The 19,356-nt window shown below is 39.0% G+C and overlaps 1 protein-coding gene across 1 annotated transcript in view; it reads right to left on the reverse strand.

Moving 5' to 3' along the window:
• Positions 1–965: 965 nt before the first annotated feature.
• Positions 966–19,356, reverse strand: part of CPE (carboxypeptidase E) — a 106,668-nt gene continuing 88,277 nt past the window's right edge. Inside the window, exons 5-9 of the mRNA XM_027095838.1 lie at positions 18,070–18,252; positions 11,517–11,656; positions 6,302–6,401; positions 3,619–3,737; positions 966–2,000 (exon numbers count right to left, since the gene is read on the reverse strand). Coding sequence (XP_026951639.1) covers positions 1,902–2,000; positions 3,619–3,737; positions 6,302–6,401; positions 11,517–11,656; positions 18,070–18,252 — 641 coding nt within the window. The 3' untranslated portion in view covers positions 966–1,901. The remainder of the gene's footprint in view (positions 2,001–3,618; positions 3,738–6,301; positions 6,402–11,516; positions 11,657–18,069; positions 18,253–19,356) is intronic.

A 19,356-nucleotide genomic window follows, 5' to 3' on the forward strand; every position in this document is an offset into this window, starting at 1 on the left:
CTAGTCTCTACTCTTGCTTCTACTCTGGACACAGCGGCAAGAATGACCTTTAAAACTTAAATTAGATCATGTCCTTTCCTAGCTTCAGACCATTCAGTGATTCTAAAAACAGAATCCTCAATTCTGGTCCATAAGGTCCTGCATGATTTTGTACCTGTCAACTTTCCTGGCCTTTACTTCCCACCTCCCACATCTCTGCTCCAGTCATTCTGTCCTTTTTCTAGTCCTCCAGCAAGCCATGTTCTTTCCTACCCTAATGCATCTTCACCTACTCTTCCTTCTATCTGGCAGAGGCTGTTACATGCTCACCAAAGATCATATTCTCTTCACCTACCTAGGTGTGCTGCTAGACTATATTTCCCAGACTCCTTTGCAGTCAATATAGCTAGAGGATACAATTCTAGACAATATGATGTGATCATAAGTCACGTATACCTCTTCCAGGCCTGGCCCATACAGACATTCCCTACATGCTCCTCCGTGCTCTTTCCCCTTTCCGATTGGCTGCAATGGAGATGACCACCAGGCAACTCTCGCAGCCACATGTAGAAGATGGAAGATCATCTGTCAGAAAGAGACTCAGAATGACTGCGTGGAGAAAAGCTATCTCATCTTTCTGTCTTCTGCCCAGTACAGGTACCTGAGTAAGAAATACACTTCTATTGTGTTTAAGCCAGTATATATTTGGGAGTCTATTATTACAATGGTTAGCACTATTTAATCAAAAACCTGTACCTGAAGCATTGCTCAACCATACCACCACCACTATGCACACACACACGCACCCCTACACTCAGTAACTCTGCATTACTCACACCTACTCATAGCCTAGGTCTGGGCTTACACGCATTGGGAGGCCATCCCTGAATCCCCTCATCCACTCTAAATTAAGTTGTGCTGACATTCTCTTTCTCCACACACTAGTCCTTCCTGTCACTTTACTCATCACAATGCTTAATTACATATTCATTTGTGTGTATATTTATTTAAAGTCTATGTCCACAGCTGGTCCATAAGATCCATGGAATCAGAACCTTTTGTCCACCAAAATAATATACACAGAGCTTGCACTGTGCTTGGCATACAACAGTCACTTAATAAATTTAAAAATATACAGGATGAACCAATGAGAGGCCACTCTCAAGGGAATACATATGTTTTTTATCACAAGACCACAACTCTAGACCAAAAATCATAGAGAATTAAAATATATATCATAGGGATTTTTTAATATTTAATCATTCAGAATGCAATTCTGGGACAATCGACAACCAAGAGAAACCCTACACTGTGAAGCAGTGTTAGCCAGCTGAATAATATAACAGTATTGCCCCGATATGTACAACCAAGAAGTCAATTTCCATTCCTTTCATAAAACCTCTTGCTAAACGTTTACATTTTCTTCCCATCGAGAATGCATTAATGAGATCATGCTTATATAGCTAGTCAGCACAAGAGACAATGACAATTTACACAGGTCTGGTTTAAGTCTTGCAGTAGAGTGCTCACAACTCAAGCTATAGCTGTTGACCTTTCTGATGGCATTCATTATGTGACATTGTCACCAATTACATTAAAAGGACTCACTAACTTTTAAAATCTAGAATTACTCAAAAAGTTCTGTATTGCAAATAATACATGGACTATTGCATCTACACCTAAAATGGCAAAATCACTTAAATCTCTTCTATGGTCCTCTGTGTCTTATATGTAGGAAAATGAACATTATAGACCAAGTTCTTATATTTTTACTTGAGTCTATTTTAAGTAATGCCTATTAATATTTAAATGATTAAAAAATAAATCAATGTTAAATATTAACTGCACAAAATCTAAAAGAAAATGGCCATATTACATCATACTACATTATATAGATTAAAAGCAGTTAATTAGAAGGCTTTTTAAAAATTTAAAGTTTCTGACATCATCTTCCACCATTCCATTAATTCTTCCTTCTCTTCTTCTTTCCTTTCAGAAAATGACTCCAGTTCAAAATCAACCTAAAGGAGAAAATAAGGGTATATTGTTATCAAACTGATTACGTACCTTTAAAAACTGAGAAAAGAACAGCAGGTTTAGAGTTTATTAAAATAAGCTCAATCCAGCCACCTGAATTAAAGTATATCCTAAAAAACCTCTCATGATAAGCAACAAGACACTTTTAGGGAAAAAAATATCAAAAGCCATTATGTTTCAAATGCCATTATGTTTCAAATGTGCTTTGATCTAATAGCTTTCTAGAATTATTGGAAAGCAGATTATTTAGAGGCAGATTGTTTAAAGGCAGTTTTTCCCCCATAAAAAGTTGTAACTTATAATTAGTTTTCTGCCTTTGACTATTCAGTGAGCTTCTCCTGCCAGCCCTGAATTTTCTCCTAAAAGCTGGGGAAATACGGAAGAATGCAGTTCAGTGTCCTGGTGTTCCAAACCACAAGGTTCTGCTTTCTAGAACCTTGAATCTGCTAAAAAAAACTGATGGAAATACACACATCTCCAAACCACCACGAAGGCCAGTAGTCCAGGAACTCAACTCTCCTATGAACTGGGCATCCTCATCAGGTCTATGGAGAATTCATACACTTCTGCACAAAGGACTGTTCAAAATACGCAGCTCCAAACCCCAGTCCTCCCCGGGCCCAGGAGATAGCCATGCCCCATTCCCCATGGATCTAAGAGTTCTTTGATCTGGCCACTTGAGCCTGTGGTTATTTAAGAAAGTGACTACTCAATACCTCCTTGAACTCACACGGGCTAGAAAGGCTAAGGGTCAAAATAGTTGAACCTTTTCAACCTGGCTCTGGAGCTACTTTTGTCCAGGTTTTATTTGCCCAAATTTACCTCCTGATTTTAATACATATCCAGCCTAATATATACATACACACAATCGAAACCAAAGCAACAGTTAAAAACTCAGGATATTTAGTTTGCAAAACCAAGCATTTATACTCCAAACTTTGGGGACATAAACAAAAACACAATAAATTCTTTTCAAGCTTTTTAATTGGAAACTCTGTAGGCCATTCCATAGTAAACGTAATACAAGGACAATAGTAAAATCCTTCTCTAAAGGAGTTTTGGTCTTATCACCACCACCTTCCTAGTAAAATAAATGGTATTTACTTAAATAGGTATCATTCTTGATAGTTCTTAGCATAGAGGGCCTTGCTCATAGTGTGTGCTTAATAAATGTTTAGTTAATGCCTAAATTTACCTTGCAGGCCTAATTTATTTTTCCAAATACTTATTGAGTAAGGTATTATACTAGGTGCTAGGGATAAAAAGATAAATTGAACAGAATATTATTGAGATTGAAATCAAGGTCAGCAAATAAAAGCTTCATTTTTTTAAGGTTTTATTTGATTTTCTGGTGGATCTCTTCAAAAACTGAGAAATGGTAATAGAGCTTCACACTGAGTGGTGTTAAATCAATCACTGAGCCCTTGGGCAAGTCACTTAACTTTGCTAGGCCTCAGTTTTCTCATCTTTTAACAGATGGATAACAGGATAATAATGGCTTCTATCTCACAGAATTATTATGAGAGCTAAACATAATCACTTAAACATGCCTGACCCATGGTAAGTGCTTAATACATTTTAGCTATTATCACGATCACTTACCCTGACAGCGGGGCTATAAGGAACTGCCACTTTCTTTGTTATCGCCAGATAGCCTGGTGCCGAGGCTGTAACTTTATAGTTTCCAGGAACAAGCAATCTCCAGTAATCACCATCCTTTGCTGCAGGGCAACAAAATTTCAAGTCACAGGCACATATATGAAATGCATAGTTATGCCATCTAAGTTCAATTTTGATTCCCTGTTTTAAAAGTAGATGTTTACTGAATTTAATGAAATTCCATTGAAAAGAGCATGACACTCTCTAGAGGGCATCGTTACTTACAGCAATTTTACAGACATTAATGTTATCTAATAAATCTTCTAATATGATGAATCATCATAATCATGTCAGGAGTAACACAGGTTAACAGCTATATCAAGTCCCCAAGCAGTGGGATCCCACCATCTGGCACCATGTTTTGATTCTTGCCGAGCATCTGGCTGTGAAGACCCGGAGGTCTGAGTCTAGGTCAGTCTCAGAAAGTGCGGCTGAAGGCACCTCGTCAGAAACCCTCAGGGACTTGTTAGAAATTTAAATTTCTAAAGACTCAGAATAGTTGGTCTGGCTGCCTTCTAGGAACTGCATTTACAATCAGCCCTCCAGAGGACTTCTGTTCCCATTCCTCCCCTCACACCCCCCGTCTTCTCCTTGAGCAGCTTAGGTTCCTGGGCACCCCAGTCAACGATACACATATCCTTCAACCTATGTGCTGTTCCCCACCTGCTTATAGGCCTGGCAAACCACCAGCGCTGAGTAACACCCACCTCCTCTACTGTCTGCCTGCCCCTGTGGCTGTGAGGGGCTGGGGAAAACACATACCCAAGCTGGGCTGTCTCCTGTCCACAAACACCAGCCTTCCACAGGCCCTGGTCCTGCCCTGTCTTCCTCCCAAGCCCTTTCACTCTCCCATTTCCTAGATTAGTGTGCATCAATCACCTGGGAAACAGTAAAGTACAAATTCTAATTCACTAGCTCTGGGATGAGACCTGAGCTTCTGCATTTCTGACCAGCTCCAGGTGATGCTGAATTCAGCTGCTGGTAGGGGTCATACTCTGAATACCAAGGATCTAGTGGACAGTCTCCCTTTTCCTAACACCTGTAAAGCATCCTCTTCATCCTCACTCTCTGTTGATGCTTCCCATTGTATTTCATTGTGAATATGGAAACCATCAGAAAAAAATAAACCCCCATCACCATCTCTTCCATTCTACCTCTGGACTCTACATCTCCTTTCAGCTAGTGCCTCATTTATCTTCTTTGCTTTACAGCAAAATCTCTGGAAAGACTTGTCTACTCTTCATTTCAAATGTGTCTCCTCCTCTCTCCTTAGACCCTCCCCAATTGGGCTCCGCTGGTCCACTGAAATAGACTCATCAAGACTCTCCACTCTGCCTTATCCACAAGATTCTCCACTCTGCCTCATTCCTGACACTTTTCACACTCTCTCCCTCCTGAAACATTCCAGCCTTCCTGAACAAGGCACTGGGTTTTCTCTCCACCTTAGACCCCGTTGCTCATCCCTCCCTACTACCTCACCCTGCCCTAGAAAAGCTGCAGTGTCCCAGAGCCCACTCCTCAGATTTCATTCCTTTCTACCTATAATTATTCCCAACGTCCAGATTTTTCTAAATTTTTCACATCTGGAATGCAGAGAAAATAATGTTTGTATGTTACGCTAGAGTTAACAGAAGCAGTTACTTGTGGCCACAGGGGACATGGCCTGGGTCCTTCAGGAGCCCCTCCCTGGGGGCGAAGGGAGCAATAACTTGGCACAGGTTCTGGCATATTGGTCTGGAAGCTGGGCTGGCACTTCATGGGGTGTTGATAAGTATTGTTTAATGAATAAATAAATGGAGTTTTAGAGAACAAATATTCAGAATTTAAAAAATACACATTATAAATGTGGAGGTTAAGAAATAGGTAATGGTATAGGATGTTTGGGCACTAAAGGTTCATTAATGCTAAGGTCTACAAACATGTAGAGTTTATAGCTAAAAAGATATTGTTGTTGTTGAAAAGATCCCAACAAATGAGAGTTACACTAAAACGAGCTGGATAGATATTTATTAACAGGAGTAGGTAGGTTTGCCAGGAAAATACATCATTTTCCCCAAAGTAGGAAAATGGAAATGAGGCTTTAAACTTAGAAATAACTAACATCAACCTCAATCCTGTAACATCCTGTTCAGCCTTGAATACATCTGGATTTATGATACAGATTAAATGAAGAAATGGATGGGAAATCCTAGACACACAATACACTGGCAGTTACCGTCCTTCCTACTCTTCTGCTCCCTCCTGAGGTTCACCAATTAACAGCTCATTAGTACTTCTTCTTAGAAGAGATCAGTATTTTAATTCCAGCTGGTTCATCTTCCTTTGCCTCGACAACTGCAGAGACTCCCGCAGATGGCCCCACCTCACAGCTCTGGGGTGAAACAGCTGAGGAAAGGGCGCCACCTGCTGCACCCCAATTTCTAAGCGCAGCAGCCATCCTAAGTAATTGCTTGACCTGCTCCCCAGAAAAATTTAACTAGATCAAAGCTGGGGGGAGAGGGGGTAAAGAGACATGACGCATATAATTGCTTTGCTTAGAACAGTGTAAGAAGTATAACTATGCTAAGAAGTAACCACGCTCTCGTGTGCAATACTAGAGCCTCCGATCACGGCAGAGAACACCCACCAGATGTGACATCATGGTCTATTCCTTCCACGGAGATGGTTGCATTGGCAATTGGGTTACCTTGAAGGTCTCGTACAAATCCTTTAACCCCTCGGTGTATCTGTGATGGTCAAGAACAACCAAAAAATCTGTATTAGAAACGACCTAAAAGCATGCTTCAATCAAACATCTTATTTTCTAGCAAAATACTGCAGATCCCCACTGTTTAAGAATCAAAACAAGCTAAAAAAAGCCACTGAATTTTCTGTGTACTCTTTACTCTGCTTTTCTGCAAGCAGACAAATGAGAAGTAATCCCCTGAAAACTGATATCTTGTTCTGAGTCAAAGAAGACTTTGAAGTACCTTCCAAACCACCAAAGCAAAAACAAAACAAAAAGGTCTGTCAATGTGTAAAACAGTTCTGGTCTTAGCACATTTCATTGTTTTTCTCTCTATTTTAAATTTGGTCACTTGCATATACTTTATATGGCAGCTGTCATTTAAAAAGATAACCACATTACAGCCCTTCAATACTTTTTACTTCTAGATAAAAGGATATACACTGTGAATACTTTTGCATTAAACCAATTAATAATATCATTTTGGTTGATAATCAGTGCATGAAAGGTCAGTGAACTTACTAACTGAAAACTGGGTTTAGAAATAAAATGAAAGAGCTTTTATTGAGACAAGCCCGTGAATTAAGTTGCTGTCATCAACTACTGCAATGCAAACTACAGAAACAGCTTTATTTTCTTTTTCTTTTTATTATTTTTTTTTTGCGGTACGTGGGCCTCTCACTGCTGTGGCCTCTCCCATTGCGGAGCACAGCCTCCGGACACGCAGGCTCAGCAGCCATGGCTCACGGGTGCAGCCGCTCCGCGGCATGTGGGATCTTCCCGGACTGGGGCACGAACCCATGTCCCCTACATCGGCAGGTGGACTCCCAACCACTGCGCCACCAGGGAAGCCCCAGAAACAGCTTTACTTTTAAATGATAATTCAACTAAGTCAATATGTATTTGAAGTGACGGAGAGCCACTTAAGGTCTCTGAGAAGGTACTGCTTCTGAAATATCAAATGATAATCTATTAAGCTTGATTACCTAACAAAACATCCCCCTCCCCAATGCTCCAGTTGCTCCTCACTCATCTGGCCCCAGAAAAATGAATTTTCTTTTGCTACTGATGATATTTGAATATTTCCCTACAGAAAGTAGAATAAGTCTCATGTATCCCTTTGTCACTGGAGAATAAATTTGGCAGTGGTACAATGTTTTATCAAAGAGATAGCCCTGGATATCAGCAAATTCTTTTTTCATTTTTTGTTTTGTTTTGTGTTTTTTTTGTGGTACGCGGGCCTCTCACTGTTGTGGCCTCTCCCGTTGCAGAGCACAGGCTCATGTGCAGGCTCAGCAGCCATGGCTCACGGGCCCAGCTGCTCTGCGGCATATGGGATCTTCCCGGACCGGGGCACAAACCCGTGTCCCCTGCATCGGCAGGCAGACTCTCAACCACTGCGCCACCAGGGAAGCCCCCATTTGCTGTTTTTTAAAAAAGCAAAACCTCTGAAACTCTATAAAAGTAACACACAATTCTTTTCTCTAAAGGCAATTTACCAATGGTAAAAAGCTATACATGTTGTCAGTAATAATAAATAATATTTTAATGGCAACCAGTATAGTGAGAAGAGAGTAAACACTTTTTTAAAACAAAAAGACATTCTTAGACTTTTCCCCAAGACTTACCTATGGATTAGCTAACCAAAATTGTAAGAGGCTGAAATTTAGCCACTGGAAACAAGAAAAGTTAGTTTTCTGAATGAAATTCACATGGTAAAAGTCACTGGGATCAGAAAAATTGTTGAGATGAATTTATTCATCTTGAGGCACTATAATCCTGATATATTATAAACCTTAAAGAAATGAAAGTTTTAAACTTCCTCATCTTTGGAAAATAAATCAATCATTTCAAAAACATATAATGCACCTACATTAGGCACAAATATACCCAGTTAATATTCATAACTTTACTTTTTTCTGCCTTTGCAACCCAAGACTTAAATTACAGTATGTGATTAACAAATAGTTAAATAAGTAAATGTCTATCTCTGATATGCCAATTGTGAAGCACAATATTTCTGTTTGAAATTTTCCACTGTAGGAATAAATCTCAACTGAAGTGTTATAGGCTGTCACGACTCCACAGGAATGCAGACTAGAAAATACTGTCACTTTATGATTTTTGCAAAAGAAATCCCAGAAGTTCAAATTTCACTCATACCTGGGGAAGCTATTTTACTACACTTGTCCTTCCTATAATTCTCTCTCCCCAGATTCCAGGACATTTCAATCAACCAAGGCTTTAAAAAAAAATCCAGAATATTCTTCATTGTTACTAGAACTGTTTATGTCAATAGCCCTTAAATCCTCGAATACTTAAATGCCCCCCAGAGAGCTTGCTGAAATGGAGACTCTGGGGTCCTGCCCTGCTAGGACTGTGATTCAGTGTTGGGACAGGAAACTCATTTTTAACAAGAATCTAGATGATTCTGATGCAGGTGCTCATGAACCATTCTTGAAAAATTCTTTGGAAATTTTGAGAACTAGATGGTTCCAAAGCTATTGTGTGGGAGCTCTTCTTAGCAAACTATTTACCCTAATTAACTTTACAGTTCCAGTTCCTGCAAACATTCCTTTAAAACTCTGCAAGAGATTTCCTCTCAACCAATTACTGAATTGGATCCCCTAATCACCTACTTTCCACGAGTTGTAAAATTAGTCCACACTTAGATTTTAGGCCCAGGTGTTCAATCATTAATCACCACCATATTGTTCCATTGTCAAGAAAATTTCAACACAGAACTTCTGGCAGTCTTCACTGATCTTCCGCCAGCCTTTGATTCCCTAAACTAGAGTGTCCTCCGAGGCAAGCTGTGTGAGCTCACTGCAAATACCACTCTTACTGCTTCTATATAGTCTGCACCATAACACTGATGTCATGCCAGGGTGGGTCACAGGTATCTGTGGACAGATCAAATTCTCATTCCAAGTGGCATAAAACAGGACTGTATGACCTGGTCCCTCTTCTTTTCAGATTATTCTTACATAAATTGTAACAGCTTTTAGATGAATTAATACACCTGCCACCATAAATATGACAAGCATTCTCCTCTTTCCAATGGCACACATTTGGGTTTTGTTTTATATTGCATTTTTTTCTCAAGAACTAAGAGAGAACTTAAGTAGCAGCTGAATTAGTTTTTTAATTGTTGACAGGGTAATAATCTTATTGACATGGACTATAGGGAATCCTATAGCATAGCTCCAATAAGCCTTTTCTGAACTGGCAGGACTGGGTTAGGGACCCTTCTGTGTACTGCCACTGCTCTTTATTTTAGCATTTATCATCCTCTCTTGTAATTAGGTATTGATATCTGAACCTCACTAATACAAAGCCTTCTTGAGGGCACTCTCCCCAGTACCTCACAGGGTACCTAGGACATGAAAATAGCTTAATTTTTGTTGAAAAAATATGTACATAAAATGAAAAGCATTGTATTAAGGAGGCATTCTTTGATACCTAGGCAAAGAACACACCAAATTGGCCCATCTTACTTCCTCTGCCTAAAACTATATGTTTAAATTTTGCTCTTAAAAGGTCCATCCAGGGCTTTCCTGGTGGCGCAGTGTCCACCAGGAGACGCCAATACAGTGAGAGGCCCGTGTACCGCAAAAAAAATAAATAAATAAAGGTCCATCCAAATATAGCTCTCCTCAAAGGACATTCTACAGGGGTACCCACTACATTTGTTCCAGGGTCAACATGGCTAATTATCCTTAGTTTTGTTGTTGAAAAATGCCTTTTTATGTTAACATGCAGCAGGATCCCACTGATTAAAAAAATCCTGTGTAATGTGTGTTTTTTAATCACTGTCTGTCATCATTGGATCTATTCCATGATAATCCCTTTTTGTAGGTATTATATGTATACGTGACATGCGTAAAAGAATTCTTAAGCTAATTTTACTTTTTTTTTTTTTTTTTGCGGTACACGGGCCTCTCACTGTTGTGGCCTCTCCTGTTGCAGAGCACAGGCTCCGGACGCGCAGGCTCAGCAGCCATGGCTCACGGGCCCAGGCGCTCCGTGGCATGTGGTTTCTTCCCAGACCGGGGCACGAACCCGTGTCCCCTGCATCGGCAGGCGGACTCTCAACCACTGTGCCACCAGGGAAGCCCTGATTTTACATTTTTTAATGCACTGGGTTCATGTGTATATGTTTATATGTACCTATATATGCAAATAGCATTTGTTTATGTTAAATTAGCTTAAACATTAGTCTGGACTACCTGCCAGCATGTGAAACTAACATCACTCTCCCTGACTTTGGGTGTAAATGGCCGCATACAGAATGGAATGTGAAATTGTCAAGGCACTGCAGGCAAAGAAAAGAGTCCTTAGGTCTTTCCCACCAGCACTGCCCCTGGTGCCAGTGTCTACCTGGTACAGAGGGCTAGGGCTATCAGGGCACTGGCCTGGGTTAAGTCTGAGTAGGTAGGTATTTTATTCTGACATATTGTGAGATTCCCCCAAATTCTGTACAGTGACTCTCTGGTAAAGATCTAAGCTTATGTCATGAGAGGCAACATGGCATGGTGATTCTGGAACTAGACATTCTGGCTGTTTAACTTCTCTGTGCCTCTGATTCCTCATTTTTAATTCGGGGATGATGATGATGAGGGAGTAGAAGATGATAATGGATCCAGCTGAGTCTAGGGTGAGACAAGTTAGGCATGTGGGGCACAGAATTTAAGGAGATACTCACATCCTATACCTGCATGACCCTGAGAGTGAAAGGCTCCTTAAATTTGCATCCCAGGTGCCTCACTTACCTCATTCTAGTTCTGGTCCTGCCTCAGATGCCTGAGAGACAAGGTGATAAGCGTGGAGGAGGATCCTAGGATTGCCCTTGCTTAGTACAATATGAAAGAAAGTAGGGTGTCACCTCACTTCTCCACAACTCTCCAGTTTAGTCAGTTCTCAGTGAATATTCATGAACCACAAAACCTATGACAAATGAAAGCCTATTTGAATCACTACTGACACATTTTCCAAACGCAGCATCCTCATTCTGGGTCAGATGGAGTCCTGTAGGCTGGGATCCTCTTAGGAAACTATTGTACTCCAGGTTTAAATGTTCTTAAATCTCCCATTTTATGCTAGAGACTGTGTTTACCTGCTGAATGTAGCTAATGAGGGAGTTTTTGTTATCTTCCCAGTAGCTCTTCAAAGTCTCTTCAGGTGGAAACTTTTCACAGCTAAGCTCCACGGTAATCTCAAAACAGTTGCTGCTGAGGTAATTGAAATCTTGCATTCCTGCCAAAAAAAAGACATGAAAAGTCAAAATATGCATGTGGTGACTAAAACCCTACACAGACTGCTCTGCCGAGGGCCAAGTAAAATATGTACCAACCAGTGCATCTTGGGGAGACTGTGGGAAATCGCAAGTGAAATCACCTTCCATAAGCGATGGAACAACATACTTGGGAAATAGTTACCACCTCACAAGCACAAGCTCTCTCAGGTTCTTAAGCAGTCATTTAGTGTAACACATTGCTGTTTTACAGTGCTAAAGCAAGTATCAGCCACATTCCACAATGCTGGAATCAGCTTTGAAGACTGAGAGTGACGTCATTAAAATGGTGAAATAGGAGTTTTCTACTGTCTTCCCTCCCCAAAGAACACCAATTTTGACAATTACCCATGAATAGAGTGCCTTTGTGGAAGTTCAGGAATCTAATGGAAAAGTTAAAGCACAGCATTGGAGAAAAAAAAATCCAAGCTTGGACACATTGAAGGGAGTGTGCATCACCCCCTTCTCTAAGGTGGCACAGCTCAGTGCCAAAGAGACCTAATTTAGTGATATGCAAACATATAAAAATATACAACACACTGGTAAAGGTAAGTATATAGTCAGATTCAGAATATTCTGATACTTTAATATGGTAGTGTATTAATCACTTAACTCTAGTATAAAGGTTTAAAAATATTAAAAATAACAATAGCTACAATAATTTGTTCATAGATACACAAAATGGTAGGATGTAAATTGTGACATCAAAACATAAAATGTGGGGGGAAGGAGGTAAAAGGGTAAAGTTTTTGTTTGCAATCAAAGTTAGGTTGTTGACAGCTTAAAATGGACTGTCATGCTATAAGATGTTTTATGTAAGCCTCATGGTAACCATAAAGCAAAATCCTATGGTAGATGCAAAAAGAACTAAACAGAAAGGAATCAAAGCCTACCATTGCAGAAAATCATCAGTTCACAAAGAAAGACAGCAAGAGGGGAAGAAAGGAACAAGGGAACTGCAAAACAGAAAACAATAAAATGGGAAGTCCTTATCAATATTTTAAATGTAAATAGATTAAATTCTCCAATCAAAAGGCATAGAGTGGGGCTTCCCTGGTGGCGCAGTGGTTGAGAGTCCGCCTGCTGATGCAGGGGACACGGGTTCGTGCCCCAGGCCTGGAAGATCCCACATGCCGCGGAGTGGCTGGGCCCGTGAGCCATGGCCGCTGAGCCTGCGCATCCGGAGCCTGTGCTCCACAACAGGAAAGGCCACAGCAGTGAGAGGCCCAAGTACCACAAAAAAAAAAAAGGCATAGAGTAGCTGAATAAATAAAAAAATAAGACCCAACTATATGGCACCTACAAGAAACTCACTTCAGCTTTAAGAACACATGTAGGCTCAAACTGAAGGGATGACAAAAAATACTCCATGCTTACGGAAACCAAAAGAGAGGAGAGGTAATGATACTTATCTCAGACAAAATACAGTTTAAGCCAAAAACTGAAACAAGAGACAAAGAAGGTCATTATATTTTGATAAAGTGGTCAATTCGTCAAAGGATATAACTATCAAAAATATATAAACACTCAACATTGGAGCATCTAAATATATTAGGCAAATACTAACAGGTCTGAAGGGAGAAATGACAATAGTACAATAATAGTAGGGGACTTCAGTACCCCACTTCCAATAATGGATAAATAGATCATCCAGACAGAGTATCAGTAAGGAAACACTGGCCTTGAACTATAGTTTATACCATATGAACCTAACAGACATACAGAACATACCATCCAACAGCTGCAGAATAAACATTCTTCTCAAGCATACATGAAACATTCTCCAGGGTAGATCATATGATAGGTCACAAAACAAATCTCAGCAGACTTAAGTAGACTGAAATCATACCAAGTATCTTTTCCAACCACAGTAGTACAAAACTAGAAATCATAAGAGTAAAACTGAAAAATTCACAAACATGTAGAAAAGTAAACAACACACTCTTGAACAAGCAGTGGGTCAAAGGGAAGCCAAAATATCTTGAACAAATGAAAACAGAAACACAACCTGCCAAAACTTATGAGATGCAGCAAAAGCAGTCCTAAGAAAGAAGTTTATTATGATAAATGCCTACATTTAAAAGAAAAAAGACAATTTATTTATTCCTACACTTCAAAAAACTAGAAAATGAACAAACCAAGGGCAAAATTGGCAGAAGGAAGGAAATAATAAGGATCAAAGCAGAAATAAATTAAATAGAGGCCAGGAAAACAATAGAAAAGATAAACAAATCTAAGGGCTGGTTTTTGAAAAGATAAACAAAATAGACAAACCTTTAGTTAGACTTAACAAGAAAACAAAGAGAGGGGACTCAAAAAAATCCGAAAATAAAGAGGAGACATTTCAACTAATACCATAGAAATACAAAGGATCATAAAAGACTACTGTGAACAATTATAAGCCAACAACTGGATAACCTAGAAGAAATGGATAAATTCACAGAAACATACAACCTACCCAGACTGAACCATGAAGAAATAGAAAATCAAAACAGACCAATTATTGGTAAGGAGATTGGATCAGTAATCAAAAACTTCCGAAAAAGGAAAGCCCAGGGTCAGACGGTTTCACTGGTGAATTCTACCAAACACTTAAAGAATTAACACCAATCCTTATCAAACTCTTCCAAAAAACTGAGGAGGAGGGAACACTCCCAAACTCTTTTTTACAAGTCCAGCATTATGCTGATTCCAAAGCCAGATAAGAACACTATGGGAAAAGAAATTACAGGCTAATTATCATGATGAATACAGATGCAAAATTTCTCAACAAGACACTAGCAAACTGAATTCAACAGTACATAAAAAAAAAGTCATATACCATGATCAAGTGAAATTTATCCCTAGGATGCAAGGATGGTTCAACATACACAAATCAACAAATGTAATATACTGCATTAATAGAATGAAAGATAAAAATGATATCATCATCTCAAAATATGCAGAAAAAGCATTTGAAAACATTCAGCATTTTTTCATGATAAAAACCCTCAACAGATTGGGTATAAAAAGAACATATCTTAACATAATAAAGTCCATATATGACAACACCACAGCTAACATCATACTCAATGGTGAAAGATTTAAAGCTTTTTCTCTAAGATCAAGAACAAGACAAGGGTGCCTACTCTCACCATTCCTATTCAACATAGTGCTAGAAGTTCTAGACAGAGAAATGAGGCAAGAAAAATAAATAAAAGACATCCAAGTTGGAAAGGAAGAAGTAAAATTATCTCTGTCTGTAACGATATGACCTTATGTATAGAAAACCCTAGAGACTCCACAAACACACACACACGAAGAAAAAAAAACTGTTGGGACTAATAAAATATTTCATAAAAGTTGCAGGATACCAAATCATCATACAAAGATAAGTTGCATTTTTATATGTTAATAACAAACTATCCAAAAAACATACAAAGAAATCAATCTCATTTACAATAGCATCAAAAACAATAAAATACTTAGGAATAAATTTAACCAAGGAGATGAAAGAGCTGTACACTGAAAACTATAAGACATTGATAAAAGAAATTGAAGAAGATACAAAGATAATGGAAAGATATCCAATGTTCATAAATTTAATATTGTTAAAACGTCCATACCACTCAAAGCTATCTATAGATTCAATACAATCCCTATCAAAATTCCAATGGAATTTTTCACAGAGATGGAGGAAAAAAAACAATCCTAAGATTCATATAGAGCTACAAAAGACAATGACTAGCCAAAGCAATCTTGAAAAAGAAGAACAAAGCTGGAGGCATCACACTTCCTGATTTCAAACTATACTACAAAGCTAAAATAATGAAAACAGTAATGGTGCTGGTATAAAAAGATGCACAGACCACTGTAATAGAATCAAGAGCCCAGAAATAAACTCTGATATATACACTCAACTAATACTTGACAATAGAGCCAAGAATACTAAATGGGAATAAGACACAGTCTCTTTAAAAAAAAGTTTTGGGAAAACTGGATACACATGTGCAAAAGAATGAAATTGGACTTTTATCTTATGCTATACACCTATATTAATTCCAAATGGATTAAAGGCTTAAATGCAAGACCTGAACTGTAAAGCTCCTAGGAGAAAACAGAGACAAGGCTCCCAATACTGGTCTTAGTAAAGTTTTTTGGGTATACCAAAAGCACAAGCAACAAAAACAAAAATTAATAAGTGGGACTGCATCAAACTGAAAGCTTCTGCACAGCAAAGGATATGGTCAACAAAATGAAAAGGCAACTTAAGGAATGGGAGAAAGTATTTTTAAATCATATATTGCATAAGGAGTTAATATCCAAAATACATAAGGAACTTATACAACTCAACATCAAAAAAAACCAAACAACCTGATTAAATAATGGGCAGAAGACCTGAACAGACATTTTTCCAAAGAAGACACACAGGTGGCCTAAAGGCACGTGAAAAGATGCTCAACATCGTTAGTCATCAGAGAATTGCAAATCAAAACCAAACTGAGGGCTTCCCTGGTGGCACAGTGGTTGAGAGTCCACCTGACGATGTGGGGAACATGGATTCATGTCCTGGTCTGGGAAGATCCCACATGCCGCAGAGCGGCTGGGCCCGTAAGCCATGTCCGCTGGGCCTGCACGTCCGGAGCCTGTGCTCCACAACAGGAGAGGCTACGGCAGTGACAGGGCCGCGTACCGCAAAAAAAAAAAAAAAAAAAAAAAAACTGAGATATTACCTCACACCTGTCAGAATGGTTATCATCAAAAATAACACAAATAACAAATGTTGACAACGATGCAGAGAAAAAGGAACCCTCCAACACTGTTGTTGGGAATTTAAATTGGTGCAGCCAGTGTGAAAAACATTTTGAAGGTTTCTGAAAAAACCAAAAATAGAACTACCATACAGCCCAACAATTCCACTCCTGAGTATATATCCGAAAAAAACAAAAACACTAATTCAAAAAGTTACATGCACCCCAATGTTCATAGCAGCATTATTTACAATTGACAAGATATGGAAGCAACCTAAGTGTCCATCAACAGATCAATGGATGAAGATGTGGTATATTTACACAATGGAATACTACTTAGCCATAAAACAGAACGAAATTTTGCCATCTACAGCAACATGGATGGAGTTGGAGGGTATTATGCCCAGTGAAATAAGTCACACAGAGAAAGGTAAATACTGTATGATATCACTTATATGTGGAATCTAAAAAATAAAGCTGTGACTATAACAACAACAAAACAGACTCACAGACATAGAGAACAAACTAGTTGTTACCAGTGGGGAGAGGGAAGTGGGGAGCAAGATAGGGGTAGGTGATTAAGAGGTACAATTACTATATATAAAATAAGCTACAAGGATATATTGTATAGCACAGGGAATACAGCCAATACTTTATAATAACTATAAATAGAGTACAACCTTTAAAAATTGTGAATCACTATGTTGTACACCTGTAACTTATATAATATTGTACATCAGCTATACCTCAATTTTTTAAAAAAACAGAATAAACATATATCAGAAAGAAAATATCTGGAAGAATATTTTTCTCAGGGCATAATTCAACCAAAAAAAAAAAACATATTAAACAAACCAAAATCCTATAATTAGCCACTGCTGCTACTGTCCTAAATTCTGTTTTCACTTCCAGGTAGGCCACAGAAAATTGTTCTTAGGCAGAGAAAAAAAATCAGTATCTTTACATTTCACTCTTCATCCTTGGTAGAGGCAATATTACACAACTATGAGTGATCCAGCCCGAAAAATGAGAGCTCTTCAAAAAATGAGAACTCTTCAAAGTCCATGCTAGATTGCCACATGAGCTGCCTTGGTGTCTAGAGATGCTTCCTCCAGCTGTGCTGAGGTGGGCTTTTCCCTTTTCAGACCCAATAAAAGGTGAAGTGCTTCCTGATCTAATAATAGTGTTTACTGCAGCAGTGAATACAAAATAAACATTCCACATGAAGTGAAATTTTTTAAATAAAAACAAATGGTATGTGGACCAAGATATACTAAAGGCCAAAGCCAGCCCTCTAAAATATACATTTACCTACAATCGAAGCATGACTAATATATAACGGGGATGGTATCTTATTCCCTAAGGCCAGAATTTGAAAAGTAGGGTAATTAACAATATTCAATCTATATTTTCCCAGCGGATGTCTTCAGTTCGTTTACTACAGCTCTTCAATTAGCATCTTGATTCTTAAAAATCAACAAAAAACTATAATAGCAATCATCCATGCATAAAGTAGACTAATTTTAATGGATGAACTATAGGTTCAGTCTATTTCTTAATGATTGAAGATTGAAGTTTCCCTAAATGTAAACGGTAATTATTTTTTAAAAGCCACTAATCACATAAAGAGCAAAAGGGAAACTCGCCTCCAGGCACGCTGTACCACGCTGCGCCGTTGGTCGTTCCTTCTACGAAGCTGCTGTCGTCATCATTCTTGCGACACGGGGGCCGATCCGGGTCCGACATGGGGGGGTTGAAGGACGAGTACGCCCGAGCCAAACTTTGGAAGATGTCATCATCTGGGCAGGAGCTGTATTCATGAGCACTACCTGGAAAATAAACCCACAAGACTAAAGAAACTGACACAGGCTGAGGAGCACTGCGTGTTTTCTGAAGAGTGATTTGGTGTTGATCTCTTGCTGACGTATTTTTTAGCTACATCACTATGGGAAAGGAGTGAAGGTTTACGTACTCAACAATTACACCTTAGTTTTTAGGTTGCATAACGTCCACTCCTAATACCACAAAGCAGAAACTGGGTAGAATGTACATTCTGCTTATGAATTGAAAGCTTCACAAGAAAAGGTGACAAGTTCATAGTAAATTGGACTTGGGAAGACAGCAAGGAGATTTCCATTGTTAACTCCACAGGCACTATGAACCACTCTCACACATATTTTTCAGTATCTAAATTTACACTTTTAAAAAATTTCCTATGTGTATTACTGAAATAAATAAATATTTTAGTACACGGTATTCTTATTCTGTATTATCAACTATACCAGTCCTTTAAATTTCCAGCTATTGACAAACCACAAAATCTCCAAATTTTAAGGATGTTTTACCAAAGACTCTTCAAAACTCAGTTTCCAATACCTACAGTTATCCTGTGTTTACAAAGACCTAACTTTTCAAAGGCTCCTAAGAATCCATTCAAAGCAGGAAATTTCCTGGAACAACAAAAATTAAGCTGATAATATCTATCTGGCTAAAGTTTGCTGTGCTTAACTAAAACTAGTTAAAGCTTAACTAAAACTAGTTAAAGGAAACCAAAGCATCACTTCCCCTCCCTGACACCACCAAGAAACAGTTCCAAATGCAGAAGTGGGGGCTTCCCTGGTGGCGCAGTGGTTGAGAGTCCGCCTGCTGATGCAGGGGACACGGGTTTGTGCCTCGGTCTGGGAAGATCCCACATGCCGTGGAGCGGCTGGGCCCGTGAGCCATGGCCGCTGAGCCTGCGCGACCGGAGCCTGTGCTCCGCAACGGGAGAGGCCAAAACAGCGAGAGGACCACGTACCACAAAAAAAAAAAACAAAAAAAACAACAAATACATAAGTGTGAGTGCACAAAAAGACACATGCAGAGATGTATATGGGCCCTGATGGAGCTGCAAAAGGCTGCCTCCATTTTTAAGCTATCTTGTACATAAACCT

Source organism: Aethalodelphis obliquidens, unplaced genomic scaffold, assembly GCF_003676395.1.
Source record: "Aethalodelphis obliquidens isolate GAN/ISIS:26980383/991018 unplaced genomic scaffold, ASM367639v1 scaffold95, whole genome shotgun sequence".
NCBI lineage: Eukaryota > Metazoa > Chordata > Mammalia > Artiodactyla > Delphinidae > Aethalodelphis > Aethalodelphis obliquidens.